This window comes from Xiphophorus couchianus, chromosome 6 (genome assembly GCF_001444195.1).
Source record: "Xiphophorus couchianus chromosome 6, X_couchianus-1.0, whole genome shotgun sequence".
Lineage (NCBI taxonomy): Eukaryota > Metazoa > Chordata > Actinopteri > Cyprinodontiformes > Poeciliidae > Xiphophorus > Xiphophorus couchianus.
The window spans coordinates 16488704-16509905 of NC_040233.1; the positions used below are offsets into that span (position 1 = coordinate 16488704).

At 36.8% G+C, this 21202-nt stretch overlaps 1 protein-coding gene and 1 long non-coding RNA gene across 5 annotated transcripts; one reads left to right on the top strand and one right to left on the bottom strand.

The window, feature by feature from the left end:
• Positions 1–2014: 2014 nt before the first annotated feature.
• On the bottom strand, positions 2015–20593 carry mylk4a (myosin light chain kinase family, member 4a). Of its 4 annotated transcripts, none has more exons than XM_028021077.1 (15): positions 15422–16240; positions 10593–10730; positions 10120–10216; positions 9517–9937; positions 8873–9132; positions 7643–7748; positions 7049–7142; positions 6612–6721; positions 6268–6409; positions 5349–5419; positions 5130–5258; positions 4904–5056; positions 4730–4808; positions 4327–4381; positions 2015–4211 (listed from the first exon to the last, which is right to left on the bottom strand). In XM_028021077.1, exons 1-14 carry the CDS (start codon positions 15950–15952, stop codon positions 4328–4330), a joined length of 2385 nt encoding a protein of 794 aa, XP_027876878.1. In that variant the 5' UTR covers positions 15953–16240; the 3' UTR covers positions 2015–4211; position 4327. The 4 variants fall into 4 exon arrangements, with proteins under 4 accessions (XP_027876878.1, XP_027876881.1, XP_027876880.1 ...); XM_028021080.1 differs by having other exon boundaries at positions 10610–10730; positions 15422–15534; XM_028021079.1 differs by lacking the exons at positions 10593–10730; positions 15422–16240 and adding an exon at positions 20351–20593.
• On the top strand, positions 13994–18137 carry LOC114146758 (uncharacterized). Its single transcript, XR_003595957.1, has 3 exons — positions 13994–14908; positions 16951–17122; positions 17249–18137. It is a non-coding gene; the product is annotated as an uncharacterized LOC114146758 (long non-coding RNA).
• Positions 20594–21202: the final 609 nt, after the last annotated feature.

Consider the following 21202-nt stretch of genomic DNA (forward strand, 5'->3'; position numbering starts at 1 on the left):
GTTAACACTGAGAACTTTATTTCCCAAACCTAGAAAGGCACCGGTTGTTGAAAGACACAGACAAAAATCAACTGCACAAAAATGCTGTAGCTGCTTCTCCACATTTCCTCTAGTCACACTATGTTTTAATACTTACAAAATTTATTGTATTATGGAGATTTATTACAAAGATTTTTGTTCACTTCTAGGTTTTTTGCTGTGGTGGTCTCTAACTGACAGGAACACAAGCACTATTTGTTATCTTTTGGTCCAATAAGTCCATCTGGTTTTGATTTGGCTCCTTGTAATCTCCCCCAGAGATGTGGATGAAGGGGACTTACAGGCAAAGCAGAGTGGTGGAGGGGCAGATCGTTTTTTTTTCTCCTCTTAAATTGGATTTCTCACCATTCCAAAGTGGGCCTTGGACCTGAGGAAGGAGCAATAGCTGGCACTTAGCTTTGAACCCTTGGGCTTAGCAGAAAGAAAAGAGCAGGAACAAAAGGAGAGGGAAAATTCCTCTGGATAAATCAGTATCACCGGTTTTGCTCCACAATCAGCATGTTTTGAGTCAGATTCTCTTTGCCGTTATTTGTTTATACAGGAATAAGTGAACTCTCTCTGAACCATCATAAACATGAAAGCTTTGGTTTCTGATGAATTAAATGATGTGTGAAACAGATGAATCCTAGACTAAACAAACAGTTACAGGTTGGAAATGTTTGTGGAAAGATTTAGAAATTTCTCCTCCCAGTGTTATATTAACATTTTGTCATAACTGTTTGTTTGCAATACCCATACACAACAGCAGGAGTCAGTAGATCAGTATAAACTTTGTCAGGGTTTGCAGTACATCACTTAATTCTTGTAATTATCTGCAGTTGTTTTGAATCTGTTTGTAACAGAGTGGAACCAGTATTATTTAATAAATTTTAGCTTTCATAGGATTTTTAAATTTTTATTTTGCTAGTCGTATTTATTCACGCATTAAATTTGACTGTTTGTATCTCAGCTGCTTGCGTCGGGCCATCAAACACATTTGAAGTACAATAGGACTTCTACAAACTCTTTGACAACATGTAATTTCTTACATCTTCAATGCAAAATAACAAAGAAGAAGCAGGAACTCAACAGATTTCCATCAAAGCAAGACATTACTTATTTGCAGCACAAATACCTCAAAACAAGGAAAGTTGGTAACTTCCAGTTTTATCCCATTTGAAAAGGTTTATGGGGAGGAACGCCTTCTGAATTTGTTTTTTTATGAAGAGAATGTAGCTCCCTATGATCTCCAGGTCAAGTTAGTAAAAATAAAGTTTATTTCATAGTAAGACAACAGAAAACAAGGTAGGCCTTTTCGCATGAAACCTTAGGTATAATTCAAGCTTGACTAAACATCGACAGGAAGTTATAAGAATGATTATTCATAATTTAATGAAAAAAACCTGAGTGGTTTTGGACAAATATAGAATATAAGTCAAAAAGTTCTAATCAGACTCAATCTGATTATAATATAATATATATTATAATATATTATGATATATTATAATATATTGAATTATATACATCATCCTAATATATGTAAATTAAACCAGTATTCCCATATCTGGGCCCCACGGCGGTATATAGCAGCCTAGTTTTTGTCAGATTGCCCAAGGGCAGCTATAGTTACAATCAAGTAGTTGGCCACCATTAACATGTGAAGGGATGTGTGTGCGTGTGTGTGTGTGTGTGTGTGTGTGTGTGTGTGTGTGTGTGTGTGTGTGTGTGTGTGTGTGTGTGTGTGTGTGTGTGTGTGTGTGTGTGCGTGTGTGTGTGTGGGGGGGGGGGTGAATGACGGGATGTAGTGTGAAGTGTTTTGGTGCCCTCTGGACTTGATAAAATACCGTATACTAGACCAGGCCATTTATTGTTTTTAAACGTTAGGTCAATTTTGAATTGTGACAAATTGTCCAAATCTGCAATATAGATTAAGCTCATAACAAAAATGTATTTTGTCTGGCAATATTATCTTCAAAAAATGAAAGAAGGCAAAACAAACTGTTTAAAATGGTTTGTTTAATGGGATTGTGCACACTTACAATTACATGCTGACTTTGTTAACACTCAGTGACGACATCTTTAATTTACAAGCAAATAGCGCTCTGACAATCATTAAAACATTCATCAAGGTAAACTAAAACTACATAAATGTTCTATGAATGAGTAGTAGTGGATTATTTTTAGTTTGTGAGCCTTCACAGAAGGCATTTTAAATGTTTTGGGGGGTTTTCATATATAAATCTACAAAAGCATTGGTGCAACCAAAAAGACTCCAGAGGCAGGCTAGCCAGATAGTAAAGAACTGTTAAAAAATAAAAAATAAAAGTAAAAGAAAAAGAAATTTTGACTGTGTGGGTCACATTTAGACTTTAAAAGTGGGCAAAACACAAAGCTAGTCATGCAATAAAAACTAAACTAGTAAATTAAGGTGGTAAGACATAAATTGTGTTTGCTGAAGTACGTTTTCTAAAGTTACATGTTTGTTCAGAAATCAGACATGGAAGACATGAAGAGACTTGACCATACAATCTGTCCACCAAACAAGATTGGTGAATTATCGTTTAAATAAATAATATTATAAAGTGCAGGTACTACATATTCTGACAGCGGACATACAAATATCACCACAATCAGTACATTTTTAATTTAAGGGCCACATTCTTTTATTCTAAAATCATATCTACAGACTAAAAGGAATATTTATGATTTAGGTAAGTTTACAGTTATTACTTTTATACACAGCACACTACACATTTAAGGTTTGTAAAAAGAAAGCCTCTAAGTAAAAACTATCTTTTAATGCTATATCGTAGTCTCACAGTAAACTATTTGAGCTTTTCTTTTGTCGTGTCCTGATTTATGAAGATCAACACACATTGGCTTTACGTAAATGGAATGCTCACTTGTCTTGTCTATTTTGAATAGTGGCTCAGAAAAAAAGCACCTCCTTGTTGCATATATCGTTTGGGAAAGATGAAGTCAGGGATTTCTTATTTAAAATGTCCATCAAGTCCTTCATCACTTGATTGGAAAAGGGTAGGATAAAATTTTGAGAAATACTTTAGTTACCTTTTATTTCTTTGAATTGTTGAAAATATTAATGAATATTGCATTAGTGGTTGTGCTTAAATCCCTTTTTATGTATTTTTTTTCCCCCATTGAACAACTATATTCATAGAAAAGGCTAGATTATTCTAAAAGGTTTAATATGACCAACATACTGTACATCTGCCTTACTTCCATGGTATGTTCTTTCTAATTTTGATGAGTAGCAACAACAGAGATCCCTCACTTTGTCACATTACATCCAGAACACAGGAAACATGATGTTTTGGGTTACTATTTAAAGTCTCCTCTATACTGTGATCAACCTAAAAAAATATATCAGTGTATAAATATCAATATACTCAAGTATAAGTTGTACAGTAACAATTTGGTTACATCCACAAGATGTACTTTGATTACAGGTCAGGTTTTCCTAATATATGTCATGTGAAATTATGCTATAGCAACAAAAGATGTACTTTTCTCAGACATACTTTTAGGATTGCTATGTTGACAAAGGAGTTAAAAATAGATGTGCACTGTTATGCAGTAACAGCAATAGACCTTTTCTTAGCATGTCTAAGTCTTTTGCAAAAAAAGAAAGCCACACAAAACATTTTTGCCACATTTTAGCTATATATAAACCAAAGTAAGTAGTATTTGAAAGTGAAGCCTTAAGCTAGTCATGCACTTCTAATGTAAGCAAAGATGGCACGCAAATCAGCCTCAAGTATATAATACATAATGGTTCATCAGATACTTATAGCACCATTTTTTAGATACTAAAATAAGGACAGAAACTAGTAAAATTCTTGAACTACATCCCTATGGCAGATCCCTGACAACATTTTAGAAATGAATAAACGTTGTGGACTTTGCAAAAGCTGCAGGACGGGAGTGTTTCCACAAATATCTATTTGAATAAACAAGAAAGGATAATGCGTGGCTTTACAAATTAGTAATGTGAAGAAACTAAACCAGGTGAGAGTACATTTCACATTCTTAGAACATACGGGATCACACGTAACCTGAAAATCAATCCACATCTCAGGTGCTACAGTTGGATTTAGAGAAGTCTAGAAGATTTCACTGACAAAAAGGGTTGGTCCAAGTTGCCACATCAGGAGCCATCTCGTTCTTGTCCAGATCTAAAAAGAACCATTGAGAAGGTTAGTTTCCGGAGGTCTGGTAATGTCAGAATAAAATTTAAGAAATGCTTCCCCCTTGTGGATAGATGGATGGATGGATCACTTTCAACTTTACCTTATATATCAATCAGGGGTACGCATGATGATCTGCGTGATCTGCACATATTTTTCTGTCAAAAAATTAAGAAAATCGTGTAAAAAATATTTTATAAATATTAAGCAGCATCAAAGTGCAATATAAACACTTATTATAGAATTTGCTATGTCTCTGTCTTTTTGTCTGTCTGTTATACATATACATGTATGCATTCCACATTTTTAAATATCATTTAATATTTATTCTTTTTTTACTAATCCATTTGTAAGATAATGATAAAAGTAATCTAATTTTGACGTAATCACCCGACACTCTCCATCTTAAAAATACATATAAAGTTAAATCATAAGTCTTTCATAAGATTTGGAAGAACTAAGGATAATTCATGATCCACAGTTGTTTTTCAATCATTTTTCTCTACCTTTGTATAAAGACGATGATGTAGAACAGAGTCGGATAGCCATGGATGCCTTAATGCCTCACAAGCTCCCATCCTCCAGCTGACGACAAATGTAAGACAAAAATACGTTTCACATTTTAAAATTCTCACCAGATATTAAAAATTCCAGATCATACAGAGACACAATGCACTTACGTTTTATTTATAACAAGGAGCCTAGTGATAAAGTCTTTTGCTTCCACTGAAGTATCTGCAAACTCCTGTTCCTCAAAGTTCCACCGAACAGCCAAGATGTTGTTTAAAGTCTGATTGTCATCATCGCCAAGGAAGGGACACAAACCGCTCAGGCTAGCATTTAAAGAGAAGGGAGATTTACCGATGATTTGAGCACAGCTGAGCAGGAATTTTCGTCTTTACTTACAGCATGTAAGTTATGACACCAAGGCTCCACATGTCTGTGTTGAACGACACAAAATCGTAGTTGACGACCTCAGGAGCTAGAAACTCTGGAGTTCCAAAATTCACCTTTAATTTCTCTCGTGGTTTATATCTGAAACAGGACATGATTTTTCAATCCGGGGACATTTTGCATTTTCAAAATACCAATGAAACATTTAGTAAATCAGAAATAGGAACTTACATCCTAGCGAGGCCAAAATCAATTATCTTAATCTTGTTGGTCACTCTGCTCACACACAAAATGTTTTCTGGCTTGAAAGATCAGGAAAAGTAAAAAAAAAAAAAAGACCTTTAAATTACTTCCAGTAAATAAAACTATGCCAAAGACTTTTTTCTATTAGTTATTAATTTTAGCTAGAAAAGGAACAGTCATCGTTAAAAGAGCCATTTCTGACCCCATTTAAAAAAATAGAATTTATATAGAGCAGCAAAAAACATTTTTGATTTGACATAAAAAAAGACAAAGTAAAATGTTTTATTTTGAAATCTAAGAAAATTTAATTTAGGTCTGTTTATACTTTCAGATTTTAGAACAAACTTAATGAACAAACTTTTGAAAGGATTAAAATCTTAGCATTTTGTAGAATGAGTCCAGCTGAGAGAGCCTTTTGCTGTAGTCTATATAAAATTATTATTTACATAATTTAAAGTTAAGAAACATTAAATTACTTTTCAAAGCTTTGTACAATTAAGGACCTTTGTAGATATTCTACGGAAATACTGCATAAAAACAAAGAGAACCGCTTAAACCACCCTTATTTATTGCCTTTATTAGTAAAAACATTTCTTATTTGGGTTTGTAAATGCCACAGAGTGGGGGCCAAAAAGCCATATCTGACTCTGGAGCCACAGGTTGAAGAGCCATGAGCTAGACATTTGATTTTAAATATCTTCTTAATTAAAGTAAATAAATGATGTGCATATTTTATAAATTCAAATGTAGTGACCCAGTGTATCTTTGCCAAAAAACTTGAATAACATTGATAATGCAGTGCAATCTTTACTATTATAAGGTAGCAGAACTTTTCCATAACAACATCTGTTTCTCAAAGTTTATGCAGAGATTCCTCACCTATGTTGTTTGTGTTTATCTTTGTTACCTTTAAATCTAGATGCAGTATCGACATTTTGTGCATATGCTGAAGGCCCTCGCAGATCTGTCGGATGAACACCACAGCATCCAACTCCATCAAAGTGTAGTTTTCATCAATAATCCTGTCAAAGAGTTCTCCTCCACCAACACTGATAGTAAAGACAAATGCAAAAACAAATTACATATACAACAAAAAGTGTAAGCATTTTGCTTTAAAAAAAAAACCTCAATGCAACCTATAGTAAATTTAATTAATAATCATATTAAAAATTTAAATATTGAGTTGGTATGTCCTCTTAATACACATTACATACATGTACTGGAATTCTAAAAAAAAAAAAGGTATCATACTATTCAAGTACAAGGATGATGTCATTCCTTGACTCATAAGCTGCATAGAGCTGGATCAGGTTGGCATGGTCCAGATTATTCATGACCTGGATCTCATTCTTCACCACGTCCTACCGAAAACACAGGCACAGAAAGATGCAGAGGCAGACAGAAAGACGCACAGATGCAGGACACAAACAGATACACAAACATAAAATGAGAGGTGTCAGCTGTTCTCTGCGATCGGAGACTAGGTCTGGTCTAGGTCAGTTATTTTCTCACTGTGGTGAGAAGTATTCCCTTTGCCTCTGTTCCAGGAGAGGCCTAACAATATTCTAGTAAGTACTAAAAACTGTAACGGCCCCCTGGTTTTTTTATATCACACGTGGCTTAGTTCTCATGGTAGGAGTTAAAATAGACTTGCTCAGCGTCATGGCAACGTGTCTCAGGTGTCGTACCTTTTCTTTCTGGCTTCGAGCTTTAATGACTTTCGCTGCCAAAGTGAGACCTGAGGAGTTTTCTACACATTTGTGCACCTGACCGAACCGGCCCCTGTAGGAAGAGTGGGAGAAAGAACAATTAGCTTCCTGTTGCTGCACAGACAGCCAGTTGTTCTAGCCATGCAAATTATGCATTGCAGCAGTAAAGAATCACTTAATAATGGGACATTGACAGTGGAGTGCATCTTTCCCATGAGAAATCAAGAATTGATCTTTCCTTCTGGAAAGTGTTGCGGTTAATCTGCTATTTTATTCAATCTGAGCCAGGCCGCGCCTCTTCTTTGAAGGCCCGGATTAACACCTAGTGATTAGCTACCAGCTGGCGCTGTGGATCCAGTATCACATACCAGTCAATCTTCGTGTAAAAATAACTGCCATGACTCTGGAGTTATGAACCATTGAGGAGAGGAAGAGAAAGGGTGGAGGAAGAGGAGGACAATTACACAATGGGCCCTAAATCTGGAATTGATCTTTTTATGGTTTTTGTTCAGCACTAATGCAAGATTTTTACCTATTTATTTTTGGTAAGTAGAAAAGAGGAGCAGCACTCACCCGCCTAGGACCTCTTGCCAGTTGATTGTGTAAAAGTTTCTGATCTGGTTTGGCTTAGCAGACACAATGCGATGATTAAAAGGAGCTGCCGGAGGAGGAGTGGTATCTAAAAAAGGCCGGGGAGACAATCAAAAAGATATATATTTTTTCTAAGTTATAAATAAGGTGTAACATACATGTCTCACTAATAATCAGCTGCTGTTGACTTTTTAAAGTATGCATGCAACCATTGTTGCACTGCCATATCATGTACAAATTTCTTGTAATAAATAATTACAGATAGAGTTGTTGTCTGTGTACTGTTTATGAAAGCAGACAGCTTGAATTCAAGTCTCAGGTTCCAGACTGTGCTCTTCTCTGAATTTCCGTTTGTTGAACTGTAGAATCCAGATCAAGTGTGCTGGGAATCTCAGTGAAGAATCATTATTGCATTAATACATCCTAAATTTTAACCCAAAAAGTATATAATCAGATAAAAAAGATAAATATTACATTTTACTGGATAAAAGAGAAAAATATATATTACATAATCTACTGCATTCAGATAGATGCATAGTAAATCCCAGACATTTACTATTGTATTATTTACTTCCAGAACCTTTAGAGATGCATGTATAAATGTGTCTTTGGAAGTTTGTTTTCCTCTCTTTTAAGTTGTTATTTATTATTATTGTATTCCTGATGTAAAGCTATTTACCATTATAAAAGTTTATTTTAAGATAGCATTTAACCTTTATTCCAGAGGATAATAATGATTTATGAGTCAGAAATGAATGCTCCTGATCATTTTTGTTTTTTTCTATTATTTTATTTAGTGCAAGATTCACATCTTGGTCATGTTGATATGCTTTCAGTTTTCACTTGAGGACCACCTAACTCTCTTGATCACTTGTGTAACTCTGAAGTGGTTGATTCAATTTTATTCATATCTTGTTTATTGACATATTTAATATTTTTGAAATCAAATGATAGTGACACATTCTCCCTTGCTTTAGTCTCGTTTCCACTTCCTCAGAGCTCAGTTTTACATTGCAAGTAGACTTCTACATCAATAGTACAGTTACTGTACGCAAAATAAATAGTGTGCAAAATGTTTTATTTATCGAAGCTTTACAAACAATATATGTCCTAACTTTCAGGATAATGAAGAGAAAGTTCTAGTCATCAGTCTCATTAGCACCAGCCTTCACTGGCATTGTCCTGCTATTTAAGAAGAGGGACGTGACTCACCGATGAAGAACCGCTCACTTTGATCGTCATCTGTTGTTTTTTCATCAGCATTCTCCAGTTTTCCCTTCTCCAACTTTTCTTTAAGGTTGAACTGGATTTGAATTCCATCTGCCTTGAAGCTAGCCCAGTCTTCATGCTCAGAGCTCTCATCATCATCCTCTTTCTGTGCTTCTTCTCTTTCCTCCTTCTTGTCTTGCTCTGTCTCAGTGATCTGGTCCTGCTCAGTCTCTGTGCATGGTGTTGCTTCTTTGTCGTCATCGCTGTAGATTGAAGTTGATGGGTTTTATAGATTTGTTTAGTTCTGTGACATTATATACTTTGTAGATTTAGATAAGAAAAATTGGATGCAAATGTGTCAAAAAAGCACAAAAAAACCCAACATAGCCTCTACAGCATGAATTTGAAAGAAAAAAATGAAATAATGAAACTGGCAGGTTAAGGTTAATTGCAAACAAAACCAGAGCAGCAAGGAAAACATCTGTTTTAATCAGTGATTCATATCTGCATTCAACTATTTTGTTTGAGAAAACAAAATAGTTATAAATTGTTCTATAAGAAGGAAGTTTACCAAAACCTAAGACCCTGTGCAGAAATGTAGATTGACTTATTGCCACAGGAGTAGTTATAGGTAAATACAATCATACCTGGTAGCAATCTCTTCTTTTTTATCTACATAGGAAGAGGGCATCTCGGAGACTTCTATTTGCTCTTCAGAAGCAGAAATATTTTCTTTCTGTTGTTCCTTGGGAACTTCAGGCTTTTTTTCTTCTGCTTTCTTTTGCACTACATCATCCACTGGCACTGCTTTTTCCTTAGTTTCCTCTTCCTCTATTTGCTCCTCAGTAACAGCTTTAGCCTCACGTTCCTCAGCCACAGTAGCTTGGGAATCTTCATGCACATAGTCCACCAGGTTGCAAGCGGGGGCCTGTGGTTGCTCGTCTTTAGGGGTCACCCCAGACTCCAGATCCAGCTGCAGAAACAACTGACCCATTTTTTCTGTGTTCTCTTTGTTTAATTTCTGCACTTCTTCAAGAAGCAAAGCCTGCTTCTTTGGTGAAATATTACCTACAAAAAAAAAAAGAATTTGAATTAAGTGTCTGACTCACAGTATATAATTTATACCGCTTCCATAAATAAGGAAGTCAGAAATAATTTTTAATTAAGGTTGCACTGATTTTGAGATTGGTTTCTGAGTTAGGATTTGACTGCTGCAAGAATTAACCATTATATTCTATTTCTTTAAGTACCTGCTGCATCTGGAGGCTTCATCTTCTTTTGAGCTTTGAGGCTCTTCTGGCCCAAACATGGTTTTTCTGCCCCATCTTTGCTCTTGTAATCCTTCCCCTGTGAAAAAATAAATAAATAATTATTAGATCTTGTAGCCTGGACAATATCTGCACTACATCAATTTTGATGTTTGTTACTATATTATTTATCTTTGCTTGTCAGATGTATGTTTGTCCAAAACAAAAATTCAGAAATCTGCCCAAAGTTTTTCTCACTTTGAAAAAATATATTTTTTTAAGAAATAATTTTTTATTATATTTTTTTTTAAAACATCAAACCAATAATATCCAGATAAACTGGTGCTGAGCCTCATAACATTAAGAACTAGGCACCACCCTTTATATAATCATAAATGCAAAAGAATATAGAGTCAAGCAATGAAAAGATAAAGACGTTCTAGTATATGTACAGTTTGTAAGCACAAAAAACCTACAAAGCTTCCACATTTACGTGATGCGAGGAAATGCTTTGGTCCATGGAGCTTTATCTTGTAATGGGGCTGCAGAGAACTTGGCTGACATGCAGGAGTTATCTCTTGTTTCCATTTACTGGCTTTGCTAGAGGTAGTTTTCTAGTAAAAAGACAAGATGGAAATGCTTGGTAGGGTTGTAGCAGTGTACACAGAAGCGGTGCATTTATCTTATTTTTTTTATATTGTTGCAAACAGAACAGGCATTTAACTGAAGCAGCAGTGCTGTAAAGAAGTATTTGACCTCACAGATTTCATTAGTTTTTTTTTCTTTATATCTCAATTAAATGTTTCAGATCATTAAATATTTAAATTTTTTTTATATCTGACAAAAATAGCCCGAGAAACCTAGAATAAAGAAATCACTTAATTAGAACCCAGCTCACAACATAACATAATATTCTCAAAAAGTCCCAAACGAAATATAGCTACAAAGTCATCCGCAAGACTTTGGTATTCCAGCAAACCAAAGTGAAACTCTCTCCAGACCACTCATCCAGAAGGTCACAAAAAAACCTACAACATTTAAAGCAGCGCATTGCTCATCTACCTCAGTTAATCATCAAACAATAAGGAAGATCCTGGGCACAAATATTATCCACAGGAGAGCTTTGATTTGCTAGTGCAAAAGTATTTCTGTTATCCCTGAAACATTTGGGAAAATATTCCGTAGACTGATGAGACAAAAGTGGAACTTTTTGTAAGATATGTGTCTTGCTATATGCCTCCCTTCAGTTGTAAGTGCATAGGACAATGGTGTGGTATGGTTAGCCATAGGTGTTACACAACCAGTATTTTGATTGGGGGACATAAAAATGTCACAGACTGCGACAAGCAAGTGATACACTATTATGGAGTCATGCTATGATAGTATTATAGACTTAGGGTTTAACCCTGCCTGCCCAGTCAGAGTCTAACCAGGCTGTGGCTTTAGTCGATTCTTCCCCAATCAACAGATTCATCTCTATTTGCAGATTCTGTGCAGTTCCTCTGCATTTTTTGGAAACCACCTCAGGGCTGGTACAAGCTGGGCATTGTGAGCAACTCATTTGATTGTCAGCAGACTCTTTGATTCGTGGATGTACGTCACTGGATGAAAATTCCTCAAACATAAGCATCTCAACCACCATTTTCAATCTGCAACAAGACCGTCGTAGTTGGCAAGATGGTGAGCCACAAATCAATAAGACAGAGACTTCTCAGACAATGGCCAAAAGGCGCTTGCCTGGTAAAAAATCAGCCAGGTAAAAACCAGCCTCTTGTCTTACACTGTGCTTCTTATCGAGGGTCTGGGCTATCAGCTGTTGTGAAACGATTGCTTCCTGGAGGTGTGGAGTGTGTTGAGGTTTTCAATTTTACACAATTGCTAAAGTCTGCCCGTGACGTATGTAATACGTAGTTTGGTGTTAAGAATCTTATCAGAAATTGCCTGCATTGTAATCAACCATCCTCCACTGCAGAGAGAGAGAAGTGCTGATCCAAGCGGAGTGGCTGTTCATGTCATTTCAATATTTGGAAGCATGGCCAAGACAGATTGAATTGCTTCGTTCACTTCCTCCACTGCCATTGCTAAAACTACAGACAGATTGCAATTCTAAAACAGCGCAGAAAATCAGCATAGTTGTTCACAACTACTCCTTCTGTTGGCTGATTGGCCCAGTAAAAAAATCTACCGGAGACAATCCGAGTCAAGGGGAGAAAGCCCAGACTGTGCAAGATTTTTTTTTCGAGCAGAATTGTCCAGGAAGGCAATGGCCTGGCAAGTAACACGCGCAAACAGACATTATCAGAGCATTATCATCAATGACTACAACTTCTTTTCTCATAACCTAAGTTTCCACATTCAGGTCCACATTCTTCTCATATTCACACCTATAGTGAGGAACACACTGCTAATGGAGACACACCCAACTTAGCTAGAAACTATTAGAGTGAGACCTGACAATGGAGAAGGGGCTATAGCATACCAATCTTCACCGAGCCATACCCTGCTGCTCAGTGGAAGTGAGATATAAGTTAATACTTGAATCCAAGTGAGATACTGTCTCAAAAAAATACAGCAATACGCATGAAAGCAGAAAGAAATCTGTGACATACTTTTTCACAGCACTGACTAAAAGTAGCATACAAGTACTGTAACTGTATAGGTAAATAACAAAAAACTTGTTAATATGAAAGTTGACATAAAGGGCTGATGTTCTCAAAAACATAAAGTCACTTTCAATAAACACAATATGACAAATTGCAAAGACCTAACTGACTAGTGGCCACAGTTACTGGACATCAACATGCACATACTGGCTTATATAATGGCATGCCTCTGCTTATTCATGGCTGATGGATAGGTAGCAGCAGGACAGTGAATTTATAGCTTATCACTTGTCGCACTCAACAGTGGAATGTGATGCTGACCCTGTGTGGAAAATATTACAAGCGATTGCAGGTTGTTCTCCAAATCTCCCAGCTGAATCAATGATACTAAACACTCTGATATCAGGTTGTGATGGAAAAAAACTCATCTTGAACTTGAGGTGTCCCACATATGTTTTTCAACGATGAAGTTAACTGAGAGGGGATATGTTGCTAGTGTTAGGGTTCACTTAGAGACAGTTGTAAAGAAACAGGGGTAAAGAAATGTAATTGGAAAACAAGGGAGTGTATTTAGAGGCCAAAGTAACATGAAATAAATGTTAAATATTTCACACCTCTGAAGGTGGGATAGGATGAAGCCGCCACCTGACAAGCACTCTGACGACAACGGAAACTCACTGAAACACGAGCCACAAATAATTTAGATTACTTGGCAGTCATAAATGTTCAGCCAAAAAGAAAAAAAAAATCATTGGGAAGTTTTTATTTACTCCTACAACATACAGTAACCCTTCTTTCTGCCAATGTGGTCAGGTTTTGCTTTGCTCATCTGTCTAACTTAAAAGAAAACCAGAACCTCTTCAGCTATGTAAGTGATAGCAGTGTGCACGTCTGAGTGCCGGCTGCTGCCAGATAGCACTTAGTGACCCTTTAACAGAGACATCACAGTCTGCTTAATTACAGATAATAAAGACAGAAAGCCCAGGTCAGCTCTGGATGTGACTTCAGTGCAATGGGAAAGTGTTTTTGCGTAAAAGATTTTATTTTATTTTTTTAAATAGACATTGTATAATGCTTATATCTTTTAACTTCCTGAACTTTAAGTGCCTTTAATGAAATGCAGTGCAGTAGATTACATATGTAGGAAACACTGAAAGGTACTTTAAAGTGCATCCTCTGTAATATCGTACTGAAGACCACTTTCGATGTTGTAGAACTTCTTTTTGATGTAAGTGTTCTGGCGTATGTCTCTAGCAGCTTTATGCCTGCAAAAACAAATTGTGTTTTTGCTGATTATTTACAAAATAACTCGCTCTCAATCAGATTGGCTATGTAAATATAGATTTTCAAGTTCAGCCACAGATTCTTATTTAGATCTTATTTAGATACTTTGTGCACTTTGAACACAATGGAATGCTACCTTTGGCTGGCAGTATCTTTAAGGTTGTTGTACTACTGAAAGGTGAACCCCCAACCCTGTCTTAAGTTTTTTGTGACTCCAGTCATCCTCCTAATAGTTCTGATCAGCTTCCATGTCCCCACAACACTAAGCAGCCACTATCATGTTTTATCATGGTGATGGTGTGGTCAGGGTGAGGTCAGCATTGCTTTTCTGCCACACATTGTATTTTGCATGTGTGTGAGCTGTTTTAGTTTGGTTTCATCTGACCAGAGCATGTTCTTCCATATGTTGGTCTTCTTATGCTCATCTTTTAACCATGCCATTCTTCTTGCCACCTTTTGATAAAGACTGGAGTGTACAACCAATAATTGTAAAAGCCATCAGATTCTTCCATTGAGGGACTATCGGGCATTGTTATAGCCATTCATAACTGACTTGTAGCAATATGCTATAAAACTGCCAGCAGAGCTTTAACTGGGGGAATATGGAGAGCTAGGACTGGTAGTACAAGCACAACATGTACAAAGAAATCTGAGTGAGTGAGAGTAATAAAGACCAAAAGAGAGAAGGTGAGAAATTTGACTCATCATGAAACATTGACACATGGTAAGCAGAGGGGGGTAAAATAAATACCACTGTTCCAATCAAAAAAAACCCAGGCCACTTGTATTTCAATCTAGGCTTCATGCTGGCTTTACCCTGGTGCTGCCAGGTTGTGCCCCTCTGTGCCTCATGCAAAGGAGGCCATGTTGCATCAAGCGCAAGGAGGGAGCCAGCAGCCATAAACGTGAGTTAAATGGGGACTTTATATAGGTATCATGTTTATTGTGCAGTAGCAACATTTTCTTGTGACATTAACTATCTTTAATGCTTTACCCATTAAATGTATCTTGGAAGTGTGTACATGAGAAAACCCAGACGTGACCTTTTAAATCAGCTAATTATATAGAAAAATACCCTACAAAGCCAAAGTTCATTAATAAGCAAAAACAATGCTGTTCAGCTTTGGTGCTGTGATCATTTTTACTTGTCCTGCCAAAAAAAAAAACAGAAACTACTGAGTTATAACTTTATCGCGGTAGTTTCCACAGCATTCTGCTTTGCATGTGGAATGCTGACAAACACGAGATGAAAATAATAAATGGGCATGTAGAACCCCTTCAAGCATAAAAATTTTCTAATCTCACTTCAGAAGCTACTCTGTAAAAGCCAAAATTCAATTTTGATTAAGACCAAAGTCACCCAAAATTTGACAATGTATAGTAATGCTCTAAACTTAGCATTTTCTAGCTTCTCCCACCTTGTCAGGCTTCTTTGTAACCGTCTCTGTGGATGCTTTCCTTTTGGTTGCTTGCTTCCCTTTACTGTCTTTGTTCCTGGAGGTTTTCCGAGTTGCTGGACCTTTGAACATCATCTCCATCACCTTTGAACACTTCACCGTCTCACCAATGAAGCTGATGACCTGTTGCATGCTAAGGACCAGCTTCTCCATTCCTTCTAGCTTTTGGGCCTGCTGCTCAGACCGCTGGTTGACTACAGACATAATGGTGCTCATCTCCTGGCAGATCTGCCGCACCTCCCGCCCCATCACCTGGGTCTGGTTCACCACCCTTGGGGAGAGATGGATCTCCTCCTTGTCTACCTTGATTTGCTCCATATCCTGCTCAATATCATCAATTTCTTGTGACATCCCATCCAGTCGACTGAGGACCTTTTCTTGAATGTTGATGAGTTTGTCCATCTTGCCACTCAGGGATTCAATGTGGTTTTGGATTATATCAAATCCTGCATTACTAGAGTCTCCCATTGCATTTATGACTAAGGAACTCATAGTTTCCTGTGATACAAAAGTTACCTCAAGACACCAACTTGATACAAAAACTGTTTAGGTAAAATCCGTGAAACAAACAAAAATACTTTCACTAAAATCGCTGCCAGTTCTACAGAAAAGAAGAGAAAGCTAGAAAAGGAATCCAGAAAATATTCCAGGTACAACTCAGCAGGGAAACACTCAAACACAAGAGATTTTAAATCTTTGAAACTACAAGATAATTTAAGCAATCAGAACTATTATGAAGTCAACCCTCTGGTCTTCTCCTCATGATATGGTATTAAGAATAGAGTGAGTTGGGGGGGCCTAAATGTAAATGGCCGGCCTACGTCAGCAGGCTTCAAATGTTTTGGGAGGGAACTTGGCAGTGGTTGGGTTATGAGACATCTGAGAGGCTTTAACTGTTAAGCCCACCTCCGTGCACTTGCTTGGTAGGTGTGAAAATGATCACTGTACATAGTACTAAATGCTTAATGATTAGCCCACACTTAGGTGAACTACAGATTCATCGTAACAGGCAGACTTTTCTGTAAAGACAGAAATTCTGTGTAATGTTCAACCTGAAAAACAAGGACATATCTACAGTAGTGATATGGTGTTGTAAATGCGGAGTGAAACTTACAGGCAATCCAGAGATCCTTTCAGGATTGCCTGTAACATCTACTCGCTGTCAAGGGAATTGAAAAGAAGCTTGACCTACAGTTGGACATGTAGCCTTCAGGCTGAAAGAAGAGATGGGTGACACAGATGATTTATGATGTGCTTACTCTGACAAAAACATCCTCTAATAACCTCCCGTAGGAGAGTAAAAGATCAATTTTAACTGACCTTGTGTAACATAATCATAATCCATATGTCTTATAGCTCAAATTAAGTGATCTATGATTTATCAAGACTACACTAATGTCAGCAGTATGGACAGACATAAACAGTTGTTTCTTGAACTCCCCCCGGCTTCCCTCTCCATCCAGCCCCCTTTTCTTCTTATGTTCCCACAGACTCATGCTTGAAGAGATCGTAATGATTCTGACAACACAAGCACAGACTGTAAACTGGAACAAGATGCCAAACTCAGCTCATGCCAGTTACTCACACCCATGTCTTGGCTTGAAGAGAGGTTCAGTGAGGGGGAAAGGAAGGAACTAGATTCAAATTCAGATTTGCCATAAGGTACCTCTGTCATTTTTTCTGTCTACAAGAAGAAAATTCGGATGTCCAGACAGTTTTTAAAAAATCATCACATAACTGAGTTTTTTTGTTGTTGTTTTTTTTAACTCTAAAATATGCACTTTCTAGGAAGATGGCTTGGAGAGAGAATATGTTCCTTTGACAAGGCATAAACAGATGGACAGAAACCTGTCATTAATCACTTTGGAAAAGACATGCTTACACCTGTCTTTGAATGCCAGCAGATAACAGACTGTGTAGGTCGTTTCCAGCGTGCTGTAGTAGGGGATATGGACAGTGTGTCTGAAACACACACTTTTTAACAAAAACAAAAAGAAATCTTCAATATTATTTTAAAAGGGTGAATTTCAATGAATCAGCAAAGTTTTACAATAAACACTTGAATGGCAGCATGCATGTGTTAGATAAATTTAGGGGACCCCCTAAGATTGTCTAAACCTGCGAGTGATAAATAAAACTTCAAATCTCTGAAGCTCATGCTGGAAGCGAACAAAGCCTTGCATCAACCTTTCTGCCACAAAAAAACTGGGAGATGAAATATCTTATTTTATGTATATTTCTATTACTGAGACTTACATGACCCATGTGAGGGCATTCGCTTGGCAACCACACAAGGCCAGCTGTTAAAAATGGAGCACAACCTCCCTGGCAGAGAACACAATGTCCCGGGGAGTTCAGGGGGACATGCGCGGTCTGGTTACTGTCCAGCCACCTCTGATTATGTCTCCACTCACACTTCTCCCTGCTCTAGATACACTTTCCCTTAGTAACGTCAGGGGCTGAAATGTTTTTGCAGCAGTTATGAAACTCAAGCGCTCTGATCTGAAGTATGAGTGGAGTCCTTTCTCTTTCATCTCTCGTGCTCTCGTGGCCTATGACTACAGTGTTGAAGTGAAATATGAAGGGTTACTTGCTTTGTACTTTAATCATTCAATAAAACCCTGTCAGACAATACCTTTCCATTAATATGTGTCTAGATTTTGTAAAAAAAAAAAAAGAAAAAAGAATGCTTAAACAAAGTTAAAATGAAGCATCAAACAGGGTGAGATAAATGTGTTCAATGACTCGTGTTAAAATACGCCCAGCTTATTTATTGGTTAGTCTGGTATACCTAATATGGGTAAATTTATTTTAATTTAATCTGGTTATGCTGAAAATATAAGCTCAATTGGCCTCCCAACTTGACTGTACATGCAAAAAAACAAATATTCACTGGTACAATTAAGGAGTCCAAGTATATTTTTATCACAATTACAAAAATGTTAATTTAAAGAATTACTGTCATTCACCTGAGGAATGAATAGTATAGCTCTAAAAGTGATATGTAGAAGGAGCTATATGCTGAAGATGCCACAAATGGTGTCAAAGTCAGTATGAGAAGGCAAATAAAGCTTAGTTACATAGTTGTGGCTCTTCCACAGTAAACATCATGGGTGGATCTTCTGGATCCCAAGGGGGGGATGGAAAAAGGAGAGGGTGAGAGGGCTTCAATTAGCCTCTAAGGTAAACCATTCCAGTATTACAGAAAACTACACAGCATGTGTATTTATAATCAGGCTTGGGTGCATGACAGCTTATATTTGCGTACTCCCAGGAAGACCTATTTCTAATTTACTGGTGTTTTCAACTGTCAAAAAAAATCAAACATAATAAATAAAATATTTTTAAATTATAGCAGGAGCTGCTGAAATCAAAAGCAAATGTCTGATAGAAAACCATCTGTGGATGATCTATCAGATCTGTTCTTGACTGATTTTAAAGAAAAAGCTAAACTACAACACCCACTAGATGGCAGCAAAACAAGAGGTTATTAGGCATTTGCAAAATTACAGTGAAACTACCACAACTCACAGCGATACTGCTACTATGTAATACTATCCAATTATGTAATGTTTTATCTTTTCAAGCAAAAAGCAATAATATCTCCATCACTAAGACAATAATTTATCATGTGTTGTCCAAGCTAATTCAAATAATTATGATATTTAGATGTTACATAAAAAGAAATGCTAAGGTTTTTTCAAAGTAAGAAACTGGGATAAATCGTCAGCATCCCACGTATTACAATATTTGTTCACTCTACCTTGCAAGTGTTTTCTAAATCTATGACATAATGAATCACTAGGAAAATCTAAAAACAATCCGTCTTGATCCTCAGCTTTCAATGAGACACCTGAAAGTTTGGGGCCAATGCTGTCTTTAAAACTATTCATACTTGAATTTACTTTGACATCTTTCATTTTAGGAATGGCATCCTGATTGTAATGTATAATCATAATGTGGAGAACGTTAGCTGGACATAAAAACCAGCACCCCTCCCGACCCCACTAGGGACAAGGGTGTAAAGAAAATGGATGGATGGATGGATGGATGGATGGATGGATGGATGGATAAAACACCATAATTAACAGAAATTAAGGTTTGGAAACATCAGTAGGTTAAATATGTCTTGGTGTAAGGATGTTCACTTACTGAACTGAGTTTCTGAAATAAATTAACTTTTCAAGAGTATTGTAATTTATTGGATGTAACTATACAATATAATTTCAGTTAGGAAACAATACTTTTTAATGCATTGAAACAAAATGCATTAAAATATAAGACCAACACATTTGAATCTATAATATTTTACAAATGTTTACAGATACCCTTTTGATAGAAATAATATACTTTGCTTGACAATTTGCTTAAATTCTGAGAAGCTGAGAACACATCTGAGTAAAGTATTCTGTTCTTATCTGCAGCTGCACAGCAATAATATTTGACATTTAGCCTTTATGAAATTATTGATGCAAACAATAGTATGAGACATATGGAAAGATATTGGCGCAATTATTAAAGTAGTCTATATAAATTTGAACCAACTGCATTCATTCAAAAAAGTTAAAAAGTGTATATATTTTAAATGTGAGAGTAATTTATTAAATAGGCGGTTAAGACTGATGGATAAACAAAAATATGTCTACAAAATAATTAAATAAAATAAATCCTTATATTCTCAACATCTCATATTTAAAGGAATCCATTGTGCATAAACACTGACAAGACACTTAATTCACAGAGAAACATTTTTAAAATGTTGTTAATAGTGACAGCACTCATGCTTGGTTAATATCCTAATTACATATGATGAGAAAAAGAAAAAATGTGTTAAAATTTTTTTTGCTAATGTTTGATATTGTTCCATATGTCAAAGTGAGCTGTAAGTACCTGGTTGGCAAATGCTGTGTGCCTCCTCCTGTAGCAGAGTAAATCGAGCAGTTTGCCCCAGAGGTAGGAAATAACCAGACACATGTTGTTGACTAGAAAAATGTTTCCCACTAAGACCAAGTTTTCCATGACTTTCAGTCTACCTCTCATCCTACCTATAGCCTTCCTTTACTTCCTATCTTTATCCAAGAGGGTCCCTTGGAGTTTCGGCAGAGGAGCCTCAAGAGAAGCAGACGTCAGTACCTCCTCAGAGTAAGGAACACCTCATTAGGACTAGATTATCCTCCACAGCCTCTGTTAATTCAGTCAACTATCCACTTCAATTGACACTTTGTAGCCAAAGGACGGTCAGCATGTCCTTGTTATAAAAGAGTGACAGGTGCCAGCAAAGAGTGTCGGAGACACAAGCTGTTTCACCATCCTCAGTTCATGTTAGCCTGTAACTGTTACATTCTACATGCAGACACTTTGTGAACTGAAATACTTAATTTAGCACTGTATGAAAAATCAAAAGAATTTCTGTTCTTGTCTTCCTGTCAGCAAAGGCAGTCGAAGATCCTTGTAAATAATCAGCTTTCACTATTTCAATACTACTCAAATGTCAAACTGACCACCACAATGTGCCGGCTAAGGCCTCAAAGCTCCACCATGGAGTTTCAGTCCCCACCTGAGCTCCTGCCACACAGACCACCAATCTCCCTGGCCTCTCCTACATACACATCTCCAGTAAGACTGTGTATGCAGTCTTACTTATGGTGTATGTAAGACCAACACCAGCAGCAACTAGCAAACACTTGGTGGTACTGTGCTTCAGCTGAGCTTATCATACTGGCATCAATGGGAGGCCTGGAG